Genomic DNA, 19047 nt, shown 5'->3' on the forward strand with positions numbered 1-19047 from the left:
TTTAAAATTTCACCCACAAACTGTAAAACAAGTAAAAAGATCACCATATGCCTGGATTTTACGCAGTATGCGAATTGTAACACATTACGACCGCGAAAAGAAGATTTTACTTTACTATAATTCATTTTATTTTCGAAAGAAAATGATCAAAATCCATATGGCGGCGATTGCTCCTGACAAAATTATGTCGATGTCAACATACATGTACACTATCGACGACCTTGTTCTGGCTATCATAACTTGAAATGTCGCTTTTTATGATTTTTGACTGGCGCGACTTTGTACAGGTCTGTGAATACAATATAAACTGTACGCTGAAGTTTCTTTAGCTATCGACGACCTTGGCAATTTTGACGAGTAAACAACCAATTGCAGCAACTGACACTTTATTTGACTTAATATACAGGGCAATACGTTTTCCGACTTCGGACGAATTAAAGGACGCGCAGAACATGTTTTTTTATATAATGTTATGGGTATGCCGTGTGTGATCCGTTGCATCAATGGCGCCCATGTTAAAATCATTTCCCCGATAACAGGGAACGACAAAAGTACAAACAAAAACCAAAACAAGTTCGAACTAGTATCTTACCTTTAATTATCCTTTAAAATCCATCTAATAATCCATTTAACTCAATAATTGACGATTTTGTTTCTAGGGTCTTTAATAATTATTAAGCATAGTTGAATAATGACTCTTATGCCATCCTATCACTATATTCAAATGAGTTTATGAACTCAATAAACTTCTTCTGCTGCGTCACACGCTACGTCATGTAGTGTACATTACTGCTGTTCAACTGAACCGGAGCATGTTATCTAATAATAGCTGTTGGTAAACTCGGTTGCATTTGCAGATTTCTGCATACAAACATAATTATGTTTAAACTTGCACAATGCTTTATTTATCTGTGGTAAATGCCCTTATTGTACAAGAAAATAATGTAATATATAAAACACAAATAATGGAAAACATTCCGTACACAACAGATAAATGAGTAGATAATACCCGTGTACAAAATGGGACGTTCCCAATTCCAGTGTGATGCTATTTTTAACATCTTATACTTTAACACAGCTCTATGCCTAACGTGAATTAAATGGGAAAGCAAACATTGCAGATTATTTATGAATTGTGCGATATGTGTATGGCTTGTTGTACATTCTTAATTTTTAAGGTTAAAGTTCGATCAATGAACCAAACAATATCGACCTAATTTTAAGCGCATATCGCATGACTTCATTTGAAAAGTAGTCCGTGCACGCGAAAGTTATATTCCACAGTGTTGAGAGACAGGCTAGTATATTCCACAACGTGTTATAAACCGTCAATGTCGCGTTGAAAATGGGAAAAAAATATTTATATACGACGATGAGACATGGAATTCGAAAACATAAATATATGTAAAAACAAATGAAGACTGACAAAACCATTTTACACTCAAAAGTTGTGTCAAATAAATTGACTCTTTATTTCATATTAAATGGGTACATCGACGTTATTTCAAAATAAATATATACCAGTTTTAACACAATGCATATTCCCCTCTTTTAAGATCACGCATAAACTACTAAACACATTTAAACCAAAATACAATGGCCAAATTTATATTTATATACACGCCTCCTGTGGAATACAAACCCACGTCTAAAGTACTTGCATACTTTTAAAAATGAAAACTTCACAACACCGGACGTCTCGTTATCGATAATACGTTTTCGTATTTAGAAGTGCTTCTATTTAACAACTAGTAATGATTATCACTCGCTCTCAAAAAGTGTCACCGGGAACAATGGTTTATTTTATGAAATAATCATTGTATTGACCTTATATTAAAAATTGACCTTATATTACAAATACAACATAGTCAAGATCTACACAAAAAATCGAATTATAAAAAAATGAATCAGTCGATATGCCCCTTTAATGATTCTGAAATAGATACTAGTTAGAATAAACACATTAAAGTTGCATCTAAATCCCTAATTTAAATGCGGCATCTTATGTATAAAACGAAAAAGTGTACAAAATATTGTCTTTTGAGCCATAAGAATCATAACAATATACACGTATGCGCTATTTCAGTCTTCATGTTTTATTATTTAGTCAATATATTATATCTGCCTCTTGTTCGACTTTATTTATTACAACTAGAAACTTTCCTTATATAAATTCTTTTTGCTCCGGGCTTCAGGCAAGTTGTTAAGCGTGAAGACTGTTTATCGTAATGAAGAGTGTAACTCAATTAACAACGGTAAAATTAAAAACATAAAAGTTTTTACCACGAACTTTATTGTGCTATTACACTAAATGTTATAGTGCTAGCCGCGCTACTGGGTAGACCAAACGCAACCGGGTCAGAAGGTGCGTGAAGACATGACGTCACAGTGTATTCAATGACGTCATGTACTTAAGACGGATTGTTTTACCTGCACAAATCATTTACATTTTTTTAATTTTGAACAAAGACGTACTGATAAAATATCATCTAAGAATTGTTTGTGCACATTGTTTATAGATAATATACTTGTATATTTGATCCGACGCAACACGATTCAAGCTCTGCGAGATTAAATAAATATCTTGTTCTCGATCAAATAGATTGCGACTGTTCAAAATGATTTGTGCGCAAGGCTAAATATATATAATAAGTATGTTTGTGGAATGTGATTTATTTAAATATTCGATGTAAGCACCAACTATTTAATTCTAGTGCACATGCCATTTTATAAACTTTAGTTACTGCTTCGTACTTAAATTGCAATCTGCGATGCGTGCAGCTTTGTCTAAAATTGGGTGCAGTTAGATAACTTCTTTTTAAATTAAGGTCATTTTTATCGTAACGTTAGTTTAGAATTTTACCCGAAATCCAAAACGTGAATTTAAGTCCGCCATCGTTCTCGTAAACCCAGTTCTTTTAATTATGTTAAATCTGTCGTTAATCTTTAATATCTCGTCTAGCTAAATTACCTTCTACTTAATTTTGATATTGGATGTGTGCAGTATTTTTACCATGGACTTTAAAGTGATTCTAGTATTACCATGAACTTTACAGTTCCATTACCCTGAGATTAATACTGATATTATCCTGAACCTTAAATCGACATTATCCTGAACTTTATAGTGCTAGCCGCGTTACTGGGTAGACCGGGCGGGACCGGGTCTCAAGGTTCGTAAGAATATGACGTCACAGTGTATTCGATGACGAAATTTTATTTGCGTAGATTAGGACTGGGGATTAAGTTTAACAGATGCACAAATCATTTTCGCTTTATGTTATTTTTGTATATTCTAATGAATATTGAGACATCAATTTTAAGACGATAGATTAATATAATGGTTAACTTGCCGCATGTTTTTATATTTATATTGAAGTGTTTCACGAGCTTCATTTCGGACATTGCAAATTATTTGAGATATTTTAGCCTCTTTAATTTAATCTCGCTTTATAATCAATTAACATTTACATTTATACATTTCTTGCAGTTTCATTACTCAAACTTAATTATTAAAATATCAAGGCTACATATTTTACGGGTAATGTAGCATAACGTGTTGTTTTTTTGCAAATGATTTGTTAACAAAGACAGAATTTTTACAATGCGTAAACACATGTATGGATTATACATTTATGAAAATATTCGATATATTGCACTATACGGCTTCATATGTTAATAGACTTCTGCTTTGGGCAGTGTTCTGATCAAAAAGGCATACGTTATGTAAGATGCTTTGTCACGTGTTATGTCGCTCGTTGTATATCACATTGAACGCTACGGCTACGCAGTCAGTGTTGCTGTGTTTGTTGCTATGTTTCACAGCTCAAATCAGTCGTGTTCTGAGAAAACTGGGCATAATGCATGTGCGTTAGGTTTCGTCCCAGATTAGCCTGTGCCAACTGCAGGGACGACACTTTCCGCTTTTATGTCATTTTTCGTTAAATTAAGTCTCTTCTTAGCAAAAATCAAATTAGGCGGAAAGTGTCGTCCCTGATTAGCCTGTGCGGACTGTGCATCCTAATCTTGGAGGTTACGCACAACCATTAAACCTCTTTTTCACAGAGCACGGCCGATATCAGTATGACAACACATTGAACTTTTTTCCATTACCTTATGTGGGACATGATGTGGCAATATGTAAAACTGGTTTTAAGTTGAATGTTCAGACTTATTAATGCCCCCCTAATCTAAAGCAAATAAGATTTGATTCCATCTTAAATTGCTAAATTTTAAATACGAATAGTAAACAACCGGCTAATATTATTTAAGGGTTCTCATAGTAGCTGTCATACACATGAAATAGACCAGCCAATATGTGTCTTGTTTAATATGCACCTAATATTATAACGTCTTTTGACATTATGACGTCATAGAAACATGTTCCGCGCATTGCTTTTTTTACCGTCTGCTTTCGCTCTGTATATTTATGTTTGCATTCACGCTTAGGCTTAAGCGCCAACGCAAGCGCCCCCAACACAGCCGCCAGCGGCACAACTTCAGGTATGGAGAACCCGCAAGCGTCCCGGGTGGGTTCCGGTCTAGGTGGTGGTATGGGCGCGCTCAGCGGAATGGGCGCACTCGGTGGAATAGGATCACTCGGTGGGATGGGCGCTATGGGCGGAATGGGTGGGCTTGGCGGCATGGGTGCGCTTGGCGCTCTACTAGAAGGCGGTGAAGGGCTTGGGCTTGCGTCCATGCTTGGTGGAATGGGAGGCATGGGGCTGGGCGTCCATGATGAACCCGGATGCCCCAGGTAACTGCGAACGCATAACGTAATATATCTCAATACGACCATGGCGTCTTTGTTTCTTTTATTCCATTGTATAGCGTTGGTTTCGCTCGCCAGCGAACGAGCGATGACTGGCTGCACGAGAAAATTGATTCCAGCAAAGTTTTCGTTACTTTAATGCTCAAGCGTAATATATTATATGTCACTCTTTATACAATAAAGTATATAAGTTGAATACCTTGATAATCAGCTGGCATGCAGCCCTATACTTAGAGCTAGAAAATCACTTAATTATATAGTGAATAACTTATGTGTTTTATGCAGTATGCAAGCAAGAATATTTTGTGCTTTGTAATCAAGATAGACAAAAGCTGCAACACAATCGCGTCTGCAAAGGTATTTGTCAAATAATCTCAAATAACGTCTTCTTCCATACCACCACCACCATCATCATCATCACTGTAACCTACACCACCAACAATAAATGGGTGGGTCTGCCCATATTCATTGCTAACAATCGCTATTTGTTCTTTCAGATTTCCTTACACCCGGGGCGTCAGGTACCTAGTTCATTCCCTCATATTCTTATAATTCATTTCATTTGAGTTTATTTCACAAATCAACATTCATAAAGCTGGACAATGGGAACTATCCGTATGAAAGGATTTAAATTAAAATAGTCAGCTATTTTAAAAGCCAGACATATTATTTATTTTGTTCTAAAGAACAAAAAATGACCTTGTTGGTAACATAGCGATATTTCTTATATTAGTTTTAGAGTCTGTGGTCTAATATGATGAAGGTACGACTATATTGTATATAATGGTACTTAATTATATTCATGCATTAAGAGCAGGATCAGGTTACGTCAGATATCTATTGACATGACACGTATAAGTATTGTCATAGTGAGATTGGCCATAAAAAGTTGTTGCCCGTTTGCTATGTATATTATTTTGATATCCGAATGCAAAACAACAACTAAAAATGTGGGTTTTACCATTTGTATATTTGGTAAAAAAACGGTTGTTATACATTAAAAAGGGTTCCGAATTAGTAAGACAAAACGGAATGAAATACACATTATATTCTAAACTAATTTTATTTTTATTTTGCATACATGTTTACATTTTTGGAAGTGAAGATTAGTATAAACAACTTCAATAGACATTTATTAAATTATAAAACGCGTTTGTATGTTTAATTTCACACGACTTAGATTGCTTCGCATTAAACAATTATTTTATCTCTAACTAGACATTAAATGATGCTTAAAACAAACGCCAATGTTAATAATGGTAAATGCTAAACAAAGGATTATTGATAGAAATGATCTTGTTATAAATAAATAACAATGTTTACTATCCTACAATTCTACAATTCTGGTAATATTACAAATTACCCATTTAATAACTAATTTGCGAGTACAGCATTTCTATTGCATGACCTTTTCACCTTTCTTCTTCTATGACACCAGTGCTCTCGTTGTTATTACAACTGCTGTCTAACTAACCTTGACAATCCGTCAATTGCAGGTAGGATGAACCCGTTCGGAGGGATGTTCGGCCAAATGAACGCCTAAACCCTGAATTCTAGGCGTTTGGAATTGAACTTTTGACCTGCGACCTTAGTACATGTAGTCATACTGATGACACCAATGTGATAAAGAGGTCAAAAGAAGAAACATACATGAACGGATACACTTTTTTGGAATATATACCACATACCTAGAATGAGTGTTGAAATTTATTCATTGTCATCATTTTTAGTTTTTGTATCGATATTTTTGCGTTCTTACTGTACAACAACACCATGATGTTCCGTCTGAATAAATGTGGACGATGTTAATAAAGGAAACTGCGTGAATGAAAAAGATACTTCAATAAACAAATGCTATTATTCAAATTGTTTTTGTCAAAAAACCATTCAGTCATACTCGAATATTAAAGAGACGCGCATCGCACTATTTTTTTGCGTGTTATCTCAAATGCACGTTTTTTTTTCTGAACTTTTCTGTCACAGTAATTTTTTAGCACGACTATTATATATGAAATATATATAGTGGAGCTATCCTACTCACCCCGGCGTCGGCGTAACCGTCTGCGTAACCGTTAGCGTTAGCGTGCAAATGTTAAAGTTTTCGTACTACCCCAATTATTTTAATTGTCCCTTGACATATTGCTTTCATATTTTGCATACTTGTTTACCAACATGACCCCTACCTATTAACAAGAGCAGACAACTCTATCAAGCATTTTGTTATAACTATGGCCCCTTTTCAACTTAGAATATGCAGCAAATGTTTAAGTTTTCGTAGTACCCCCCATTTATTTTCATTGTCCCTTGACATATTGCTTTTATATTTTGCATACTTGTTTAGCAACATCATCCCAACCTATAAACAAGAGCAGACAACTCTATCAAGCATTTTGTCATAATGATTGCCCCTTTTATACTTAGAATATGCATATTATTGATAAATCTATGTTACAGTTTGCGTACTACCCCCAAATATTTCCTATATCCTTTGACAAATTGCTTGTATATGTTGCAAATTTGTTAACCAACATGACCCCAACCTATAAACAAGAGCAGATCACTGCATCAAGAATGTTGACATAATTATGGCCCCTTTTACACTTAGATAATTGAACATTTTGCTTAAATTGCCATAACTTCTTTATTTATGATCATATTTTATTATTTCTTTGACAAATCAACACTTACCTGAATACCACAATGGATTCCACCAAACAATAACCCACGCCCCTACCCAGACCCTTCCCACCCCACCTCCCCAATTTTTTGTTTAAACAACATCTAATAAATTACCAACCCCCATTACACCCCTCTCACCCCCACACTCTACCCCCACCCCAATTTGTTTTTAACATCATGTAATATTACCCCACCCCATTTATACGCCCTTCTCCCTCATGTAATAAATTACCACACCCCACATTATACCCCCTCCCCCCCGAACTTTCATCCCCCCAACCTCTCCCCCAACTTTTTTCAAATATCATGTACTAAATTACCACACCCCACATAATACCCCCCCTCTCACCCCCTCCCCCCAACCTCACCCTTACAACCCCCCCCATTTTTTAAACATCATCTTATAAATTACCACACCCCACATTATACCCCCTCTCACCCCCCATCCCCACCCCTCCCACCCCCACAATTTTTTTTTAAACATCATGTTATAAATAAACACACCCCACATTATACCCCCCTTTCCCTCATGTAATAAATTACCCCCACCCCACATTATAACCCCCTCTCACCCCCTCCCCCCCCGAACCTTCCCCCCAACCTCTCCCCCCCAATTTGTTTTAAAACATCATGTACTAAATTACGCCACCCCACATTATACTCCCACTCTCACCCCACCCCCCCCCCCAACCTCATCACTCCACAACCTCTTCCCCCAATTTTTTTTTAAACATCATCTAATAAATTACCACACCCCACATTATACCCCCCTCTCACCCCCTCCCCCCCCCGAGAACCTCCCCCTCCCCCATTTTTTTAAAACATCATCTAATAAATTACCACACCCAACATTATACCCCCTCTCACCCCGTCCCCCCGAAAATCACCCCCCCGACATTTATTTTTATTTTTATACATCATCTAATAAATTACCACACATCACATTATACTCCTCTCTAAACACCCCACACCCACTCCTCACTAACCCAAAACAATTTTTTTTCTTCTTTAAAACATGGTTACAAAAAAACATATTTATTTTATTTTTGAATGACCGTCCAAACTTCCCACCCAAGCTATTGCTATCAAACTTTACATATTACTTTCTTTTATTACTTTACAAATGTTCAATACATTGTGGACAATATACCTAAACTATTACCTTGACCTTATTGAATAATTTGAACAATTTTCCCATGATGGCTTACGTTATACTGTCAAGCAATCGAATAGTCGAGCGCGCTGTCCTCTGACAGCTCTTGTTTGTATGCCAAGCCTAAAGGCACATTTCTTCGATTTTCATGTTCAGGCATGCGTTTTAAATAATTCAGCTTTACCAAACAAATAAATGGACTCGCTAATTCAAATTTGGCATAACGATGGAGAAGAACAGATTTTAAAATTTGATTAAATAATGTGTTCGACTCAACTTTGCTTCATTAAAAAGTATGTTTTATTTACTTTTTCTCATAATTTCAAGGCCGATGATATGACTCTCAAATGAGATCCACTTACAAAATGCATCGTACAGCGTTAAATGTCTTCATGGTGCGCATGCGTAATGAGTATTTCCTTCTGATTATGCGCATGCTCAAGAACAATAATCCATATCGCGCATGCCTGCATGCTGTGTCAGAGCACGTTTTTTTGCATGTGTTAAGAACGTCGTGTGAGGTACACTTTATCATTTTATAGGCAACCATGCGTTGACAAGCGCGTTACTAAATGCCTTAGGGGGGAATTTAGCTATCCAGGGTCAAGGTCAGGTCCCAGGTCGGACCGGTCAGACCGGTAGCCAGAGGCGGCCTGGAACGGACAGGTCTGGCTTTGAGCTGGGAGCAAGCGTTCCAGTAGGAGACCGGGCGCAGCAGGAACTGCAACGCGCGCAGGAAACGCAACGCCGGCAACAGGAAGTTGTGCGTCGCCAGCAGGAAGAGCAACAGAGGCTGCGGGAGTGGCAGCAACGGCAACGCGAGGAGCAGCTACGACAACAACAACAAGCCCAACAGGCGGCTGTGCCAGTCCGTAAGTTATAAAGTTATAGCCTCTATGATTGTTCAATGATATTTTGCACAGAATGTTGCAATTATAAACATGTGTAATTTAGCTTTTGCTGTAAAAAACCCAGACTTAAATAAAGTTCGAAACTCGTAATTCGATAGTCGCTTTTGTATGCCGCATCCACGAAATTTTAATTCACAAATCCTCATCTTTAACTTCTGTTTATAAATCGCTTTCATCACTAATAATAAAAGAATAATAATGATATTATTTATAACAAAAGATAAATAATTATTTGTGTAGTAGTCCTCGTCGGTTTTTTTATCAAAAACATATTCCCCTCATCATCCTCAATATTTAAGTGATCAACACTTTTTTGGTCATCCGCTTTAAAGTAATACCTTCAACATCACCAATATTAACATTTTTAATTCAATCATCGACAAAATCATCATATTCTTCAATCACCAACAACAGCAACACATATGACCTCATCGAAGTCATCATCATAATAAACAACGGCATTATCATGGCTGTCGTCACTTAGTGACTTACCGACACAACAATAACCCTTATAAGCAATATATGAAAGATGGCTGGAATTCCTCTTGAAATTCTTGATATGGGCCTCGCTCTGGGAAAACGGGACTTATGAAAGTACGTTAAATGTCGTCCCAGAATCAGGGACGACACTTTCCGCTCGCACTGCTTTTTTCGGTTGAAGGAAGTCTCTTCTTAGCAAAGATCCAGGTTAGGCAAAAAGTGTTGACTTTGATTAGCCTGTGCGGACAGTCATGATCGATGGCTGGAATACTACATCGTGAAATGCTTGAAATGCTTTATTTCAATCGCATCCCGCTCGTATATTCTGCAAGCAATACCTCAGTTGCTTACACGATCTACCTGCTGTATTTTCCAGCCATCAAATCCCCTACGAAGTCTCCAGGTGCGTAAGTACCCCCCGTCCAACCGCCCAATCCCGAGCCAGGTACGTCAGTACTCTCCTAACCCACCCCGTCCTTCCACACTCCCAAGCATCGAGAAATGTACGTCAGTTCTCCCCACCAGCCCCGTTCAATCGTCAAGCCCAGCGTAGGATACGTCAGCACTCCCCTCACCCCACCCCGTCCAACTCCCAAACCCCGAGCAATATACGTCATTCCCCACCTCGCCCCGATACCGCTAAACCATCCAACCCCGAGTAGATATGGCAGTGTTCTTTTCACATCTCCCCTCAAACCGCCAAGCCCTGAGCAAGATCGGTATGGTTCAAATGCCCAAACTGTGTCCCTCGCTTCAGGACCAAAAATGTGGACAATGATAACGCAGCAGAGCCAACAACAAACTCAGCAACAGAGGCGTACTAATCCTCGACCCGGTATGTTACCATGGTGTAAATACTAGTTGACTGATTGATTGGGTAATTGATTGATTGCTTGAGTTATTGACTGACTGATTCATTGATTGACTGATTGATTGAATGATTGGTTGTTTGGTAGATTTCTTGATTTATTGATTGGATGGTTGGTTGGTTGATTTAGTGATTTATTTATTGATTGATTGTCTTAATTTGGATTTCACAGTACGTTGACAACTAAACCAAACGCTGCAGTACGTTGTTTGTTATTTTTCTCGCTGTTTTTTTTACATAAGTCATTTATATAACGGCGGTCACACGACGCCGGTCAAACCGAGTTACACTTTCCCGGATTGGCAGGTTTATCAGTACGTAGTGTACTACGTTTGCTAGTACCTGTCAAATGCCTTTATTGAAACAGCAGTTGGAAGTTTGCCTCAAAAAGGATTTCAGGACTAATCATCAAACAAGTAATGTGTCCGAGCCTGGAATCGAACCGATCCTCGGTGTGTAGTCTAGAGCTCCAAGTTAGCAGGCCTGCTGCTTCGAAATGAAAGAAAACTATACATTTCAAAATTTTGTCTTTACAATCCACACTAAGAAGTCCTTGACCTCTTCTTCTGACATGTTTTATTTCAAAAGTGTTTTTTGGTCCTTACAGATCGCATCCAAGGTGTACCGGATATGCCTCCACCTCCACCAAATACTGGAAGTCAGGCTGGTGCAGCCGGCGCCGGTGCCGCTGGAACGCCGGATGTTATGCAGCAATTGATGGCCGTAATTGGAGGAGGAGGCGGACGTGTCGGCGCTGGGGGCATGGATACGAGCGGAATGGGCGGTACGTGCGAGCGCGTTAACTCACAAAGTATATTTGTATAGTGTACGGATAGGTCTTAATGTCTGGACCGCGTATCAGACGGTTAAGCTAGAATCGTATCAGACGGATGTAGGTCACAAACCGTCTGATTCAATGGTTTTGACTTTCGGACCGATTGTACGCTTAACTGTTTGATGCGAAACCATATGCTACCATTATACGTATTATACGGTTTACACTGAATAAATCTATTTTTAATACCCGTCATAAACCGTCTGATACGAATCGTATCATACGGTTTCGAATCAAACGGTTTAACGTACGAACCGGTCCAAAAGTCAAACCGGCCGATACGATCGTATCAGACGGTTTATTACCCCAAACCGTCTGATACGATTCTAGCTAACCCGTCAGATACGCGGTCCAGACATTTGGACAGTTACAGTTCGTACAGCCCACCGAGATGTCAACAAAACTTAAGTCTGTTTTAAATGTATCTGACCTCAGTCGCATCTATAATTGATTCGTATTACTATTCCAAAGCTGACATCACTGTAATTAATATAATATAATTCATGAGTATACGAAATATTTATTTACACACAATATTTTGATTGTATGCTTGAAGTTTTTCTGTGATAAATATTTGCACAGTTATATGCAAAAGCCTTGCAATAATTTTTTAATTTAAAGCGGAGTATTTCTGATGATCGGGACATCTGCACTGGTAGTTTAGTGTTTTATCCAGGCCGTTTTAGCGTGGCGCGGCGCGACGCCGCTTTTTTGAAGCGCCTCGCTTCCCCTTTCAAAGCAAATCAGCGCCACGGTGCCCTTTCAAAGGCCGCCGCCCTGTTTTCCGCCGTGCGCGACCTTATTGATAACATCTTAATTGCCTCTTAACCAAGCTATTATCAGCGAAGATTCGCGCGGTTGTGAATTCATCATGCGTGAATAACCATGTGTCAATATCAATCGATAATTTCAGTGGCTTTGTAACACTACCGGAGTGCACAGTTACTTAGGAGACTTGATGAAAACCTCGATGGTATTCACGTGGAAATTGTGCATTTCATGCATAATTCAGTTATATCAAAACATTTATTTTTACGCGTAATTAAATTTAAAAAAAAGTTGTATCTGTAAAATATTGATTTGATTTCAATTGAATGCAAAACAGTTTTAAGTTAATAAAATTTAATTAACTGGGCTTGCACTAAGCGGCGTACGGCCGTATATTACGCCCGATAATTGTTTCCATACGCCGATTACAAAGCCCCATGACGTCCACTGTACTTCCTGAAAATTGGCCATACGCCGAAAATAGCAACCCGTGACATATTAAAGCTGTCGATTAAAATAACGCTCCGCCTCCTATCCAATACAATTGGCGCAGGCTCATATTAAAGCTGTCGATTAAAATAACGCTCCGCCTCCTATCCAATACAATTGGCGCAGGCTCACAGTAGATGTGTGTTGATGAATTGTAGCAGACGACAATCTTAACACGTTTGCTGTTCACGGTTAAGCAGAGCGCGCTTAATTGGAGCACGTGCTTGTTTATTGTCACGATGTTTTGATTACAATAACGTGTGAATGTCGGCAAAGAAGTTGATACCCCGTCTTGGACCCTGTTTGGCCAAAAGTTGTTAATTGTTGTAACAGTAGTAGACCTGCACCATTGGTTCAATTAAGAACATTTTGACCCGTTTGTAACTTGTCAAAATATGTTAATTGGCAAACACAGATATGAATTTTACAAAAATATTGAACTTGTACCACTTCTCATTCGTGTTTAGAATGTCGCAACGTACGCTTTCCGATTTTGGCATTCCACTTTCGACGAAACGTAAATCAGAAATTGATGCAAATTGCTTTGTAAGCAAAACAAGTTTATATCGGAGACCAATTAACGTGTATTGAATTAATTGACAATGAACAAAAGACAGTACGGCGCCTTTCCTAGTTACACTTTTTGCGAAATAAAATGTACACAATACAACACGTGGTCATGAAAGTTCAAAGTGAAAACAATACCCGTTTACAATTTTATGCGGCAACACTTTAATTTTAGTACATGCATATTTCACCATGTCATTTATTAAATAAAAATAAAATAATTAAGTTATTTGAAAGCCCAGTTGTCATATAAAGGATCCTCGACTTGAGTGCTGACAGGGAAGCCAGTTGTATATCATGTATATCCTATGGTGTTTAAACTTGTTTTTTGTTACTACATGAAAATATAAAACACATAATAAAATATACATTCTGGATTTTGTTGGTTTAATTATTCAACAATAAATCTCAAAACTATACATACAATGTTTGTGTGTAACAAAGCTTGTTATTAAGTCACTATACAGATACATTTGTGCCCTTTTTATGGATGTCGCGCGCTTAAGTGCCCTTTTTTGAAATTTTGCACCACGCCCCTTTTACTTCCTGTATAAAACACTATAGTTTCAAGGTGGCTTTGGCTCCTTTTCAGGACTCTCTTCACTGTTACTTGGGGGAGACGCCGGAGGGTTCGGAGGGACCGCGGGTGTCGGGCAAGGCGGTGCGAGTGGCGACCCATTTGGCATGGGAGTAGGTAGCTTGGACATGTTCGGAGGCGGATGGTTAGGAGGAGGGACCACAGGGGCACCGGATTTGTTTGGCTCGATGTTCCCAGTACAAGGGGCAGTAGATGCAAGTAAGTGCGCTGATAGGGTTACCATGTACGTCAACTTTTTCTAGACTGTTAAATAAGTTATTTCGTTTTTGTTACGCGCATTATTGAGCTATTATCATGTTTAGCTCATGATGTCAATGGACGGTTTTGGCGACGTTGACAGAAGTAAACAAACACCACAAGAATTAGTTAAGTACGAAATGATTCAATGACCGCATCAAATTATGTACAAGTAGTACTTCGAAATGATGACAATCTAATATATTATATATAGTTTTTCTAGATATTGATATAACAATACACAAAACGCATGACCTTTAGATAAAGCTATCTGGTATTCTACATACTAAAATATATCGGAATTAAGAAGCCACGTTAACGACATATATCTTGATATTAATTCAAAACGCTAGAGTTAAACAATTTTAAGTACACTGAACATTTTAGCGTGGATCTGGATAACTCATTAAAATAAAAGTAAATCCGACAATTTTAATGAAAACGCAAATAACGCATTTATTAATTATTTTTCTTTGCATTTCAGGTCACATGCGAGATTTTGTATTTAAATCGCATGCTCCCATTTTTATGTCTGTTTTGTTAATATTAAAGTAACGTTTGCGTTTGGAACCTAACATTTTGCATACATTGTTATTTCTCACACTTTCTATGCATGCACTGGTGATACTCGGCACAATGATGGTTTTGGGAAATGAAAGCACAACGTTGTTTCTAAATGTTATCGTTATTTTATTCATCTGAAAGATCCATCTTTCATTATCTTTCTAGCTTTATTTTTTCTCCTCATTGTTTCGTCTCTGTCTGTGGCATGTAGATTATATTATATTATGCTTTCCGGTGGTTTATAGAAAAATATCAGTGAAATAAAACTGATATTTCACTGCTTCAAACAGTGAAAAATAACAGTGAAAAATATCGATATTTACTGTTCAATGACGTCATTTTTCGACGAAATGACGTTCTAAATCCAGCGAAATTATCCAGTTAAACTCTTTAACAATGTGAATAAACGGTAAAAAAAACCGATAAAATAAAAAGAATATTTGTTAGATTCGATGGAATATCGATTTTAATTCACTCGTGATCATACAAATATATATTTTATATGATCACTCGTGAAATAAAATCGATATTGCATCAAATCCAACAAATATCCTCTATTTATTTCTCGATGTGATAATATTAATACATATTGAAATTATTATCCTTGAATGTGTAATTCTTTTGAATGTTGTTTATTCTAATTTAACAAAACAACAAGACTATTTTATTGTTACGTTGGTAATCATTATCAACGCATGAAAACTCACGCTTCAGAAAAATTCCACCACGTACGAGTTCTTAAAAATAATGTCAGTTAATTTCACCGGAAATTTGTTACATGTTCCAGATCCGTTTGGCTCTTCTCCCGGAGCAGGTATGGACCTGGGAGCTCTGTTCAGCGCTCTCTCTGGTGGTGCTGCCGGTGCTGGTGGTGCTGGAGGTGCTGGCGGTGCTGGCGGTGCAGGCAATACCGGTGCTGGAGCCGCAGCTCAGGCCGGAAGTGGCGCCCCAGCAGGCGCAGCTGGGATGGGAGCGGGGCAAGTAATTGATCCGTTTTCAATGGGAGGAACGCTAGGAGGCGCGGGAGCAGCAGGAATGGCCGCCGGTATGCTCAACCCTATGGGACCAAACCGTCCGTTTGTACCAGGTGAGCGCGAACCTTATTGAGACATACCCCATAATGAACGGGTCTTGTCGATCAGAGATCATAGGACAAACATAAGTTACGACTGAAACCTTAACTCAACACAAAATAACAGCTATTTCTTATATTTTAATCAAGTAAACGGCATGCGAAAGACTTTTGCAGTTAACAAAATCACTAATTTAATAATCTAAGAGGTTTGTGGTTAGCGGTTATACATCTTTACAAAATGCATCATAGTTTATATTTGACATCCGATGTTAAGTAAAACGGACTCAGGGACCATAGTCACCCTCATAATCTTGAAAGGTATGATCCTGATGGTATCAGATATAATATGGTCATTCTGTTGTAGCAAAGTTTTGTCTGACTTTTCATATTCGTCTCCTGCTGGCATGACCCCTGGTCTGGTCATGGATCTTATGAACGGCCGCCCTGGACCGGTGCCGATGGACATTGCACAGGAAGCGGCGGCTATGCGCGCCATGGGTATGACCCCGGACCAGATCTCCGACACTCTGGGAGACAAGATGCAGCTGCGCCAAAGCATGCCGTTGGGGGGCGCTTTAATGTAGGCCGCGCTCGGAGCGCAAGCGGGTTAGTTAATGCCTGGGATATTTTATTGTGAATACAATAGGTTGTTCATTATGATGATGATTATGGTGATAATGATAATAATGATGGTGATTATGATGATGATGTTGATAACGATGATTATGATGATAATGATAATAATAATTATAATAATAATAATAATAATAATAATAATAATGATAATAATAATAATAAGTAGTAGTAGTAGTAGTAGTAGTAGTAGTAGTAGAAGTAGTAGTAGTAGTAGAAGTAGTAGTAGTAGTAGTAGTAGTAGTAGTAGTAGTAGTAGTAGTAGTAGTAGTAGTAGTAGTAGTAGTAGTAGTAGTAGTAGTAGTAGAACTAGTAGTAGTAGTAGTAGTAGTAATAGTAGTAGTAGTACCATTATTTTGATGGTGATGACGATGGTGAAGTGATAGCAAACAATAAGGTATGAACAAATGTGAATAGAAATGAAACTCGTTTGTTGTTTTTGTTTTAGGCGCTCAATTCCCGGGCCTTGGTGGACTCGGCAGACCATTTTAAACACAGACCAACCAAACTTACAACGAGGCTTTCTTTTCAAAATGCAAAAAGCAGACCAATACTTGAGATTTGGACTACACATTTATGTTTTCGCGTTGATGTCAATATTAGTTTATACAGACAGTGTATTTTGCGCAACTTTTTGCATTTATTTATATTAATAAATTTCATATGATATTCAATATGTTTCTATTGTTAAACATGTACAGTTAAAAGGAAATGAACATTATGAAAATATCACAAAGTGTGTAACGTTCTTTTTTAAATTCATGCTTGTGTAGCTAACAAAACATAAAATAACATCAAAAATGCTTTACGAGTTTTATTTGCTGATATGTGCATTTATTAAGAAGTCATAATTGTCTATCACACTATGTTGTAAAGAATGAGTCATGAAATGACACGCATGGTGCGGCAACGTTACTTCTAACCGTTAGTTTTTAGAGTATGATAGAAGATATATAATTCAATTCTTAATTGTTCTACGATGTTGATTCACCCGCGCTTGCTCACCCATGGCGTCATCTCAACATAACGAAACTATATTATAGTGACAATTGTTTTATTAAAAATTGAGCGAGTTCCATCAGAATTATTGTTTATAATCTAAGAGCTACTATGACGCCGTATTTATCAATACTATTGAGAATGCAGCATGCTAAATCACAGCTAATATAACATGTCACTGTCGGTGGATCGAGCTTGGGGTTTAAGTATGGCTCCAAATAATATATATTACATTGAATCCAAACTATAATATATTATAATTTTCCGCATGCTTTATGATTTTCTATCAATAAATTGAATAGATTGGAACAGAGCATTACGTATAATCAAATGCTATTAACCTCTGACCTCGAGCACTATATACAACAATAAGCACAATGTGCGAGCATGACCTATGCCATCGGTTCTGCTCTTTTTTGACGACCTGAGCTATCGGGATGTAGGGATCCTTTCCAGGCTCTTACGTCGACAGGATAGGATAGCCAGTCTCTATGTGCTCAAACTAATTATTTTTATTATTATACCGGATTTATGTAGCGCCCTTTTCATGCAAGAGTGCACGTTCAAAGGCGCTTTACGTAAGAACATTTTACGTATCGCAGATACGAATACATTTTGCAACACTGTTTCAAAAGAAATCGATCAAAACAACTCAATTATACTATAAAACTACTCTATTATACTATAAGTACTACGTAAAACATGCACAGTAACCCTAGATTAGAAAGATCAACAAAACACGATAAAACTACCCTATGTATTTAGCTATAAGACAATTAATGAAACAATAAGATCTAAAACTTAAACAATAAGTACTACGTAAAACAACAAAAAAACATGCACAGTAACCATAGATTTGAAAGATCGGCAAGACAAACCAGAAACAAAAGAGGGACAGAGACAAGGGTAACGTCAGGATACCATTACCACGAGTCCACAAACCCCCAAAGGAATAATTATGCTTCCTTTAAAAGGGTAAATTTAAGTTCAAAGTTCATGCTGATTGAGAAAAGGGTAACGTCAGGATACCATTACCACGAGTCCACAAACCCTCAAAGGAATAATTAAACTTCCTTTAAAAGGGTTAATTCAAGTTCATGATGATTGAGATTTTATATAATGAATTGAATAAACCACTGCTTATATTGCATAAAATTGGGGGAAGAGGTGAGTTTTCAGTACCTTTTTGAATGAATTCAGTGTTAGAGAACCTCGAATGTTTGAGGGAAGTGAGTTCCAGAGTTTGGGAGCAGCGTACATGAAACTTCGCTCCCCGTATGATACGGATTTTATCTTCGTTGGAATCACTAATGAAGTCGCTTCGTTCTTTGATCTTAAGTTTCGCCTTGGTTCGTAGACTTCAAGTAGGTTTTTCAGATATACAGGCGATTGTCCATTTAAGGCTTTGAACGCATTGGTAAGT

The 19047-nt window shown here is 37.7% G+C and overlaps 2 protein-coding genes and 1 long non-coding RNA gene across 20 annotated transcripts in view; all 3 read left to right on the forward strand.

The window, feature by feature from the left end:
- LOC127869453 (nascent polypeptide-associated complex subunit alpha, muscle-specific form-like) overlaps positions 1–6460 on the forward strand; it is a 99606-nt gene extending 93146 nt beyond the window's left edge. For 10 of the 18 annotated variants that reach the window (XM_052412040.1, XM_052412042.1, XM_052412054.1 and 7 more), the window contains one exon: positions 6265–6460. In XM_052412040.1, coding sequence (XP_052268000.1) covers positions 6265–6311 — 47 coding nt within the window. In that variant the 3' untranslated portion in view covers positions 6312–6460. Of the gene's footprint in view, positions 1–2320; positions 2366–3125; positions 3171–5265; positions 5290–6264 lie in introns of all 18 variants that reach the window. The other 8 variants (XM_052412041.1, XM_052412043.1, XM_052412055.1 and 5 more) reach the window with 3 other exon arrangements.
- Positions 6461–8791: 2331 nt separating this feature from the next.
- The window catches only part of LOC127870201 (uncharacterized), a 38841-nt gene continuing 28585 nt past the window's right edge, over positions 8792–19047 (forward strand). Inside the window, exons 1-5 of the mRNA XM_052412857.1 lie at positions 8792–9472; positions 10749–10826; positions 11467–11643; positions 14111–14314; positions 15705–16004. Coding sequence (XP_052268817.1) covers positions 10757–10826; positions 11467–11643; positions 14111–14314; positions 15705–16004 — 751 coding nt within the window. The 5' untranslated portion in view covers positions 8792–9472; positions 10749–10756. The remainder of the gene's footprint in view (positions 9473–10748; positions 10827–11466; positions 11644–14110; positions 14315–15704; positions 16005–19047) is intronic.
- Positions 16401–17701, forward strand: LOC127869458 (uncharacterized). The gene is made up of 2 exons (XR_008044572.1): positions 16401–16598; positions 17074–17701. It is a non-coding gene; the product is annotated as an uncharacterized LOC127869458 (long non-coding RNA).

Source organism: Dreissena polymorpha, chromosome 2 (assembly GCF_020536995.1).
Source record: "Dreissena polymorpha isolate Duluth1 chromosome 2, UMN_Dpol_1.0, whole genome shotgun sequence".
NCBI lineage: Eukaryota > Metazoa > Mollusca > Bivalvia > Myida > Dreissenidae > Dreissena > Dreissena polymorpha.